Genomic DNA, 11,098 nt, shown 5'->3' with positions numbered 1-11,098 from the left:
AGAGATGCTACTTCTGTGTGCATTTTATTAAAAGCAAGAAAAACTAAAAAAAAGACTGTGGTTCCTGTAACCTGGGAACAAAGATCTGCATAGCTCTCACACAAACTCTAGGTGACTGCCACAGACACAGAGAATTAAAACAACTCCTTAGCAGCACATGTAGTAATTTTCTGGCATTGCACCACTGGGGGCATATTCTGGGAGGATATCACCTCCTTGCAAGTGGTGCATAAGAGACTGAAATAGTGGAGTGGTAGTTAACCTGAACTCAAGATTCTGCACGCCATTTTCAGCCTTTCAGCAATACCCTGTTGTGCCAGCTTGACTCAGGTGAGAATTCAGTCCTGAAAATGGCATTCAGCTGAGGAGATTTGGTTCCTCTCCTCAGGGTTTCTGGGTGCAGTGATTAACTAGGGGCACAGCAGCATTCTCCTGTCTTGCTCTTGAATAGCAATACACCCCGCAAGAAAAGCTTTTTCACTTATCAAGCCACATTTCACCAGGTTAATTTCAGAAATAAATGGGTCTTTCTGAATATTTGCTTACCGTGTATCTTTCACCAGTAGTTTCTGAATAAAATCTTTTGCCAGGTCACTGGTATTGCTGAAAAATTCTTCATCAAAATCATATTTCACAGCTGTGATGTTGGCAAGTGTTTCTTGTTTAGTTTCTCCAAGGAAAGGTGATGCACCACTAAGCCTAGATAAGCCAGAAAGAAGAATCAGTTGGAAAAATAAACAGCAGAAGTCCCCTAATGAAATTACAGTGACCGTGGAATACACTCTTAGGACTTTTGTGGCTCTTGTGTTGAAGCAGCTCTGCATGTAGGAAAAAACACAGCCAGCTTTGGCTCGCTACAGCTGTGGTTATGAGCCAGACTTGCCTTGAAGGTCTCTAGTGCAGCACTAATGCATGCACACAGAGAGAAATGCACTGATTCTCCTCTCATGTCTCATTTAAGTCATTGCTAATCAAACTAGAAAAAGCTTCAGCTGAGGAGCCTCTACCCCTGTGAACCCACAAAGACTACCAGGCTGAAGCTTTTACAACCTTCAAGCAGATAAAGCAGTGTTTCTACAGATTTTCTTCAGGTAGGAAAAGCTCTCCCCCTATTTCTTTTCTCTCTGCAAGCCCTTTCTCAGCTGGAAGCAAAATATGATGTGTGATCAGAAGCCAGGCATGTGGCCTTGCCTAGGGATCAACTCCACTGGGGAAGTAGAGCCATGCTGCTCAGTAAAAGGGATCCACAAGCAAAAGGGCTTTGGCTGCAATAAAATCCAACTGTTTCTGAAAAACACAAAATTTCATTCTGTGGCACCCTGCTCCAACTGCAAGGAGACAGCATCATAATAAAACACCATTTCGCAATCTTTACTGAAGAAAAAGCTTTCCTTTTTCCTGCTTTGCCTATCTCTCAGCTGTGACTGTTGACCTTCATCTTTGATGACTCTGTACCTCTGCTCCATAAAACTCGTGTCAGAACAGTCATCCCAGACCCCTCCTGCCCTGTCTTTCCTCCAGGCTCCTCCTCCCCCAACACAAAGGGATGCTGACTTGCAAAAGCCTGGTTTATGGGAAATGTTATTTATACCAAGGAAATTGATCTCACCCCTTTTTATAATCTTCTGGGCTATTATTGTGCTTGTCTATTATGTCCAGCTTTGATAACACAGTTTCAGGATGCAGCAGGCTCAAAACAGGACTGCAGCAAACTCCAGGGAACTGAACTGAGGTTTTGAATACTAAACCATTTGCTTACATGATCCCACTCTCAACATACTTTTTACCCTGTCTGTATTGCCACTACCAGGTTAACTGGGAAGATTGGGCAATAAGCAGAAAGTTATATTGGGACCACCCAAACCTTTCACCCCAATCCCCAGCTACCACATGTGGTTTTATCCACAGAATAAACACTTGAGTGCATAAACTGCTTCCTCCCCCTCTACAATCATACAACACCACCAAAGCATCTGACACAGCAAGACAGCATGAGTGAGGTCCTCCAGTTGTCTTTGATGCAGTAAATTTCATCTCAAATACCACAGTCAGTCTCAACGCTTAGAGGGATTTACATACTTCCTCTTAAGCCTTGGTTCCATTTCTGCTGGCCACAAAGAAGGCTACAAGCAGGCACCTCTCCACAGACCATGGGCTTTGTTCCAAAACTGAAGCTTGGAAACCTGCCCTAGGGCCTTGGTTTCTTTTCCCTTTCCCCAAATTATGCCATGAAACAGCTGTAATTCCACCTTCTGGCCCTTTGTTGGAAGCCAAAATCAACAGTGCTCTATTCTCTTTTTTCTTTTTTTCCTCTTTGGGACTCAGTTTTGAAATCTGTGAAATGGGTGGATTCTCAAATCCTAGTATCCAATGCAAATAGCTTTTTTCCTGACTCAGTGCCTGTAAACATGTACCAGCAGACCTCAGTAACAAAAGCTTTGCCCTTACAACCCACTGAATCACTCCAGAGTTACTGAATTGAGGACTTGGATGCATTTTGATCTCTACACCTGATGATGACATCCATTTGATTGCTGCCACGTTTGCTAAACTAGGTGGTATCAGAGACCCACCCCACTTACTCAGAACACTTCTGAGCAAAAGGCTTTAAAATTAAGAGGCAATACAAGTTGAAGGCATGCCAATTCTAGTCCATAGCATATCAGGCAAGCTGATCCCACCCACCATAAAAAGTGTGCTCTTTTCTTCCTGATCATTTGTAGGGAGACATTATTCTACCTTAATGACCACAGCAATCATTAGTAGCCAAGAAGGTAAAACAGATCTCCTATGCTGGATGCAGTACAGGAACTGCTCCATTACTCTGCCCCAGCACAGACCTCTCAGTGCAACAGGAAGACCTGAAGAGCAGCTGGCTCTGTGCATCACTAATCACATGCTAAGTATTCCCACCTGCTCAACTCCTAAGTTTTCTTCTCATCACATAGGAACACCCATTTTACAAATTTATGAAGTTTAATGTCCTGGCAAGTACAGGTGTGTCAGTGGAGACCAGTATCAGTGCTGATAAAAAACAAGGGTCTGACAGTATTTTAAACCCCTTTACCTGAGCTTGGGCTCAACCAATATCCCAAACTTTTCTCTGGGATGTTTTCTTTGCACTGCAGGAAAGAAGGGAATTTGTTGCACTGAATCTGATTCCTCAGACCATACCTCTCTTTTACAGCTTTTGGGGTCTAACCCTTGTGTATAGGCCAAGATTTATTTTCCACACTGAAAAGACAATCCTTCCCCTTCAAGCCTCTGTACTTGTCCTGATCCCTGAGTAGTGCAAATCCATCTAAGAGTCCACCTTCATCAAGTTTGGCAGCAAGTTATTCCTCTGAGTATCATAACGGAGCAGCTGAAGCCCAGGGTGAGACATTCCCAGCATATAGTATCCACTTCCTGCTCCCCAGGAGTCACAGGAGCTTGATTTCAATGGAAGCAGTTAGGATCAAGGATGATTGACCATTCCTGTAAGTCTCATGTCAAATGAGAGGAAAAGCAAGGAGTGCTGTTCCTCTGTTGCATGCATTCATTGTCACACAAGCAGCTCCCCAAATCGTCAAGCTCCATCTTAAAACTCTTGACTGCTTGTCCCCAGATGCCCACAGAAACTCATTTCTTTGAGAGCCCAAGCATGTCATAATTCCCTCCTTTTATTTATTCATCACCAGTTGACACACTTTTCTTCTAAAGAGTATCTATATCTAAAAAGTATTCTGCGATCTACTTTTCCCTTCATGCTTACTGACTGTAACGATATCCCCAACCAACCTTTGCTTTACTAGCTTTAACAAACCCTTTTTTTCTCCTGTAAGTTGAATTCTCAGTTCCCAGGGTCAACTTCTCTGCTCCTCTTTCAGCTTAAATTCACCTTTTTGAAATGGGTGACGTTATTGCAGAATAATCTAGAGTGCTGCCTTTACAAGGAAATAAAAACTTCCCTGTTTTCACCTGAAATAACCCAACTTGTAAATGGCACTGTTACACTTTCTGTTTCTATGCTCTCACACTGATAGCTCACAGTCATTTCAGGAGCAATTAATACACTTGGCTTTTCCATCCTCTACCATTTGGAACTGATGAGATCCCATAAGAAGCAGAAATGCCCAGTGATGCCAGAGACATTTGTTTTTCTTCTGCTCAGAATGCCCCTCATCTTTTACCCCTTATTTTAAATTGAAAAGGCTGCAGGATAACCCCTGTCCTTTAGACAAACCCCTGCCCACCCTATGTGTGCAGGTCCCTAAATGACTGAAGGGAAGAACTGTTCTGTACTAGTGCAACAGAGCTTTAGGAACATTTCTACAGGAGTGAATCTGTTGTACTCACAGTATGTAGGTAATGACTCCTATGCTCCTAAAAAACAAAAGACATTAATTTCAGGAGTTCTACATGACCAGTATTCTTCTTAATGTGCATAATACACAAAAGTCAATAGGTGCTGCAATAGAGGCAGGAGAGCCATTGTGGCTTTAGATAACTGCTAGCATCTCTTACAGAATGGGGTTTCAGGGGAAAAAAAAAATGTTACATATAACATCAAGTAATGTGGATATTTGAAGTCTCTGTGTATTTCTACTCAGTGGGTATTTTATTGCAGTGCATATATGGAACACAAAGGAACAGAAGCAAGGATGTTTTATTTGGGGTGACCTCTTTTGCCTGCCTTCCCAGTAGACAACACTAGTACGCAGGTCTGCTCTGCATGAAGTGCTCTTATAAATAAAGCTGTCACAAGCTCTGCAGGAACATGTTTCCTTCTAAGAGTGGTCCTCTGCATGGACAGTGGCAAACAGTTAACTCTGTAACTGCCATCACTCCAGTTTTTCAATGTAATTTTGCAGAAATTAAATGCTTACCTTTTAATTAAAAAGAATGTATAAAAATAGAATGACAGAACAAAGTCATTAACTGTATTTAAGGGGTTTTTTGTTGTTTTTTAATTTGTTGCAGTGCAATGGATTCTATTAAGAGCAAAACAGGAAAAAGTAATTGTAGAGTCACCTGGAAAAAAACGTACAAACACATTACAAAACTTACCACATGTCTGCAGCTAGTCCAAGTGGTTCATAGTTTACGATTTCTGGAGCTGTAAGGAACATTTAATCAACCATCAGCAACTGAGGTAACAAATTTTTACCAGGCTGTAGTAGCAGGCCAAGAATTACCAAGAGTGAGAAGGGGGGAGAGGGGAAGGTTAGTTACAGAATACATTGTTTATAATTCTGTAGCCCAAATAGGCATTCAAGTTCACAGCTGTTCAGAAGAGATTATCTAGAGTAACTTGGAGCATAATGCAACTCAAGAGTAAGGGTAAAGCAGACATTATATAGTAATTATAGTGCAAAATACAACAAATAACAAATTATTTCACCTCCCAAGAATGCTGCTGCCCATAAGCATGAGCTTTTGTTTTTTTAACTGGTGGCATTATAGCAAGTTTGTAAAGGCCAGTCAGAAAAGAGCCCTTGAGCAAGAGATTGAAATTACTTGCCAGACTACGTTGCTATCCATGTCAAACTCTATTATCTTTATAAGAAACATTTCCTCATTGGAAAACATCCCCATACAAGACTGCATGCAAGAGAAAAGAGCAAGGGTGAAAGAAGTTGAAAAAAAATTATCTGTGACAACTGTGTTTGACTGGAATATTAATAACAATTCTCTACCCACCCCCCAAACAAAGCCCAAAACCGAAACTAGTAGAAAGGAGCAGGATTAACTTAAAATCCAAGTGAGACAAATCAGAATTATGACCAGTGAGGAGCAAAAAGAGAACCACATGGAAAAATGTAAGGGGAGATGAGAGTACTCAGCAGGTGTGCAGTGTGAGGTAGTTTTACTTAGAAAGCAATGACAGAGATACCCATGTAATTTTGACTCATGTACCACAGTGCAGAGATCTACTAACCCCAGGCAACAAGTAAAAAGATTATAATTTGTATTTGCAGAGTTTCACAATCTTAATCCTGAATTTACATCTCTAAATATTTATTTGGCAGCAGCCTACTCTCACAGGAGTAGCACATCTAGTTTACAGAAAGCACCTTTGCCTATTCCAGAAAAATAAAGTAAGCCTCCAGATTTAAGTGACCTTGATAGAAATAAGATTAAAACTACTTCTATCCTTCAATTTTTAACTTTGACAAGTTGTGTCGACTTCTTCTGGAATTTGCAATACAAGACAATGGAACATGTCACTCACCTACGAATTCTGGAGTTCCAAATATGTTTTTAAATTCAACTCCATCTTCTATTTTGTGAGCCAGGCCAAAGTCAATGAGTTTGATGCGCGGAATAGGGATATTCTTGTCTAGAAGCATAATGTTTTCAGGCTAAAAATAACAAAAGATAGATCTATGTTAATAAAATATCTTTGAAAGTAACAGCGTTTTCAAGTGCTTTTTTTTCCTTTACATATACAACACCTGTGCTTAACCATTTACAGTTCTTTTGATAAAGGTAGCAGGCAGCCGAAGCAGTTCAGGTGTTTGGTGCAGACAAAATGCCACTGCCTCACCCTGAGTGAGAGCTGCACAGCTCAGTATTTTTGCTGACATTTTGTGAATTTACACTTCACAATATCTGCCCATTTGACTCTATACTGTATTGTAAGCCAATGGAAGATGTTTTGTTAAATGCTGAACCTATTCAGGGAAGGAAAAATTATCTTCTCTGAGACTAAATTCACAGTTGCAACAAGGCCAGGAAAGATCCAGGATTTACCAGCTGAACAGTCCAGAAAATGAGAAGAGTTGGGATCAGAGGTCCTAGATCATATATGATAGCAAGGTATTAAAAGAAAATGTGGCATTCCTCACAGCTTTGTAAGAAAAAGCTGAAGCTTGAACTGTGAAATCAAAACTAACATGTTCAACCACAGACTTTACTTTTTTACCAGATAAAACATGTTTCATAAACTTCTTTCTTCAACTAAATTTCTCAGCCTTAGCTACTCCCTACTACAGCCCAAATTCACAGGTTTCAGAGTAAACTATGGGCTCAATTTATCTCCCATGATGAGCTTTAATGCATTAATCTGTCATAACTTAATCATAAGTTCAAGAGCAGCAGTGAGAGAATCTGATTCCCTGCTGGCAGCTGCCTGGCCTTTCCACAGCAGATCCTAACGTGGAAGTTGCTCCCGCTAACATGCACACTCAGCAAGAGCTGCACTGGGAAACAGAGCAAATGAATAATTTATTGTCATAGTTACTGGACCAAGCATGTTTTAGCCTCAGGGTAGTAAGTCTGGTTTTCTTCCATGGATCTAAGGCATATATGTGCATAATGGATATAGATACATAATGGAAGCTTCTTTAGAGCAGACAGAACAGACTGAAATGGCAAAAAGTCACTGTCACTACCTTTTGGAGGATTGTTTTATTCCGTAGGTGGTATAAACCACTGTAGCTCCACTGCAGCCAATGGAGCCCTGTCAAGTGATGAGATAATGACAAACCGTCTTCTATCAAATCAGACCACTGCTTAAAAATACATGTATAATTTAATATTTGCCAAACTCCACACCCAGTCCTTTAAAATGCAGGAGAGTTATTAAGTGAAAATATATTAGGTCCTTTGATAGTCACTATCAGCAAAATTATTCTTTACTTACGCTTTCTGATTTCTATCTTGCAATTCTTGCAACATCTTCATTGACCACCTGACATTACTGGTATTAAATATCAAAATTAGCAGCTAGAGATCAGCCAAAGTCTAAATCAGCATCTTTACCTTTAGATCAAAGTGAGCAATTTTCTTAGAGTGAAGGTAATTCACACCATCCAAAATTTGCTTAATGAACCTGGTTGCTTCCTCTTCACTTAAAGACTCCTTCTGTGCCAGGAAGTCAAAAAGTTCTCCTCCAGAAACCCTGCAAAACACACCAGAAAACATCCCCTTATCTCCTGCACTGTAATCCATAAAATCAGTGTAAGCACAGAAAACTGAAGCAGTGAAGAACTTCAAACACAGTTAGAAAAAGGCTACTCCTGCAGACAACCATGACTTTTGTGTTCTGGTCCCAGGTGTGCCCAAACTACCTTTTGGCTTTAGCTCTCTTCCCTGTAAATGAAGGACTGGCTTTTCCATTGATGCTGCAAGGATCACAAAGGATCAAACCAAGTTACATTTGTTTGCTGAATCCCCAGATACATACCTATTTTAAAGGTTGACTTGACCACTTCAACTGCTATTTTTCAACATTTTCATTTTGTATGAGCAAGTTGTAAGAGTCAATAACTGCTAAAGAATTACTTCCCTTAGCAGTTGCCATCAGAACCTGAGGTAGCAAAATGTGCCAACAGAATCTCTTCTTTCCAGAACAGCCATTACCATGTTCTAATATGATTCTTGCCTGACATAAGTAACAGGAAAGCATTTACTTGGTGCTGAATTTTTTAAGAAGAAAGCAGATTGTAGAAGGCTTGAAGGTACCAAAATCAGTTTTCCCAAATCAAAGAAGTACTCTTAGTTACTATGAGTTTTCGCATCAAAACTGAAATACATTCCATCCTTATTAGTACATAAGACTTTTATTTTCATTTCTGTGCCTTGTCCTGAGAGTTCCAGTGCTATTTTTCTGTTTATCTCAAACAAGATGACCTAAATATTGAATTAGGCATTGTTGGCAGCTGTTATTCATAATTATGTTTACATTTATTGTTGCCAGTTCACGCTGTCATTAACATTATTGTTTTATTCTCATTCAGATTCACTGTTGGGGGCACCCACAAAACAGTGGTTACTCCTGGGTGCTGGTGCACCACCCACCTATGCTCAGAGTGCAAGCAAAGGACCTGAGAGACCCTACAGTCATTTTGGAAGACAAGCTCTTGGCCCTGTTGCCGGATGAACTACCTGTCAAAGCACTGGCAGGTCCAAATGCTTTGAGTTCCCCAGGTGCCCTGAGTCACAGACAAGTCAGTCCACACTGCGTGCTCCAGAGGCCTTTGGGGAATGACTCCTCTGACCCCAGGCTTCTACACAACACTGGTAGTGACAACATGGTAATTCCATACTCTGCCTCTTTTGGAGGAAGCTATTGTCAATTAGCTACAAAACCTGCAAGGACAAGTCCACTGCAAGCAAGAACAGCATGCCAAAAGCCACAGAGACATTGGCTTTGTGTCGTAGCTTCCCCTGCTGCTCCTGTGGGTGAACACGTGCCTTGTTGATCCAGAGACTTACACAGGGCATAGTGACTTGCCCACTGATTACTGGATATTTTTTTCACACCTCTCACATAGTCAGAAACTTTTCTAAACAATGTGAGGCAGGACTCTTCACCTGGGCAGAAGTTACCTCACTTCACCTGGGCAGAAGTCACCTCACTTCACCTGGGCAGAAGTCACGTGATGCTTTAATTGTTACAACTAAATGGCTGGCAAACAAAATAAGCTTAAATGACCCAGAAATACGTTGCAACTGCTGTCTTTGGCTGCCACCTTCTCCTTCCTATTAATCTCAGTTATTCAACCTGTGAGACTATTGATCTCTTCATTTTATTTTTTAGGTGACACCTACCAACGGTCTCAGCACTACCATCAGCCTTTCTGGACAGATTTTGTTGTACCCTGTGCATTTCAGGAGACAGGGAACACTGTCTCCTTTCCATATTGTAGGAGGTTTAGAGGCCTTGGTTCGGTAGTTTTACAATTACCACAGCCTACTGTGATAAACCAGTAAAGAAATCTGTAAGAAAAACCTGATAGTGTCTTGGTGAAATCTGCATACAGAGAGCAGGCGAGTCCCATTTATTTAATGATTTCTATTCAGAGTGCACTTAAGCAATCACCTCTGGCAGAGGATCCATCCGGTCATCAGGACACCAGCTGCACTGGGGGACGTTCTTGTACTTTTCTGGAATTTAACCATGTAGGCACACTGCTCTCTCTTCCTCTTTTACCCTGTAAAATCTCCTTGGTGACTGTTTCTTAAGGTGGACTCCTTAATCTCTCTAAGGCCAGAGGACAGCCCAGGTGGCCCAGTCTCTGCTCCTGCAGAAGCAGGTTCCACTTCAGGAGAGCTCACAAGCTGAGCCACTTTGGAAGAGCCATTCTGCTCTGCTAAGGATGTCTGAGGATACCTTCCTGCTTGGAGGAGACTGGCAACTCCCTTCAGAGCAACTTCCTTTGCTACACAAAGCAATGTCAGAAAATAGTTCAGCTGCCCAGACTGGAGCTACTTAATACTCATTCTCTCCTGCTGCCTCTGAGAGTGGGCACTTAAACCAGCTGGGTCAACTGCTCAGGGCACACCAGGGAGTTTGCTCCAATGGCAACCTCACCAACATCGTGGGCAAACAGCTATGCCCAAGGCATGACTGAAGAAACTGCAGCCTGTGAGAACGAGGATCACAGGACATTTACTTGAGAGCTCCTTGATGTACTTCTCACTTCTCTCTAGTTCACACTAACCTTGAATGAGGCTAGGGAGGGGGCTTTCCAAGCTACAGAATACAACATAAAATACAACATAAAAACAAAACAGGAAACAAACCAAAGAAAAAGAAGATTCAGAGAGCTTGAAGTCTCCCTGGTACTTCATCAGCAAAAGACTCTCTTCTACAATAACCACATGAGCATTTCATTTTCTGAAGATCAGAGATGGGCATACATGAAAAACAGTATATTAATCTCCAGTCTCTTGAGATATAACCTAATACATTAAATTACTCTTAAAAGAGTAATTTAAAGGAAAATTCTGTAGAAGAGATGTGATGATTTCTCATTAACAAAGATTCAGGCTTTAAAACCAGGCTTCAGTAAATTGTACCTAGAGAGTGGTAAGCAGTTTATTACAAGATCATTCTTATCCAAGTTATACACCTGAATTCAGAGAAACCCTCAAGCAGAGGAGATTTAGCAATTCCAAAAGCCAGCCATTATGGAATCCCAGAAAATCCCCACATTTCAACACTAATTCCTTTGCACTAAAACACTCAGAACTGCATCAAGTTACATTTGAACATCCAGGGAGGTTTATTTTCTAAATCACCACCTGCAAATGCTCATTTCTCAACTGTTACAGAAGAATTCCTTCCTCTGGGTTCCCTCTCTTTCCATTTTACCATGTCACCTAATAT

At 41.1% G+C, this 11,098-nt stretch overlaps 1 protein-coding gene across 3 annotated transcripts in view; it reads right to left on the bottom strand.

The window, feature by feature from the left end:
• DAPK2 (death associated protein kinase 2) overlaps positions 1-11,098 on the bottom strand; it is a 42,038-nt gene that overhangs the window by 16,792 nt on the left and 14,148 nt on the right. For all 3 annotated transcript variants that reach the window (XM_017737202.1, XM_008636714.2, XM_017737197.1), the window contains exons 3-7: positions 7,747-7,885; positions 6,215-6,344; positions 5,050-5,098; positions 4,339-4,365; positions 547-699 (exon numbers count right to left, since the gene is read on the bottom strand). In XM_017737202.1, the coding sequence (XP_017592691.1) occupies positions 547-699; positions 4,339-4,365; positions 5,050-5,098; positions 6,215-6,344; positions 7,747-7,885 (498 nt within the window). The remainder of the gene's footprint in view (positions 1-546; positions 700-4,338; positions 4,366-5,049; positions 5,099-6,214; positions 6,345-7,746; positions 7,886-11,098) is intronic.

Source organism: Corvus brachyrhynchos, unplaced genomic scaffold (genome assembly GCF_000691975.1).
Source record: "Corvus brachyrhynchos isolate BGI_N302 unplaced genomic scaffold, ASM69197v1 scaffold200, whole genome shotgun sequence".
Lineage (NCBI taxonomy): Eukaryota > Metazoa > Chordata > Aves > Passeriformes > Corvidae > Corvus > Corvus brachyrhynchos.
The sequence above is the reverse complement of the archived record's forward strand: the minus strand, read 5'-3'. Positions and strand labels throughout refer to the sequence as shown.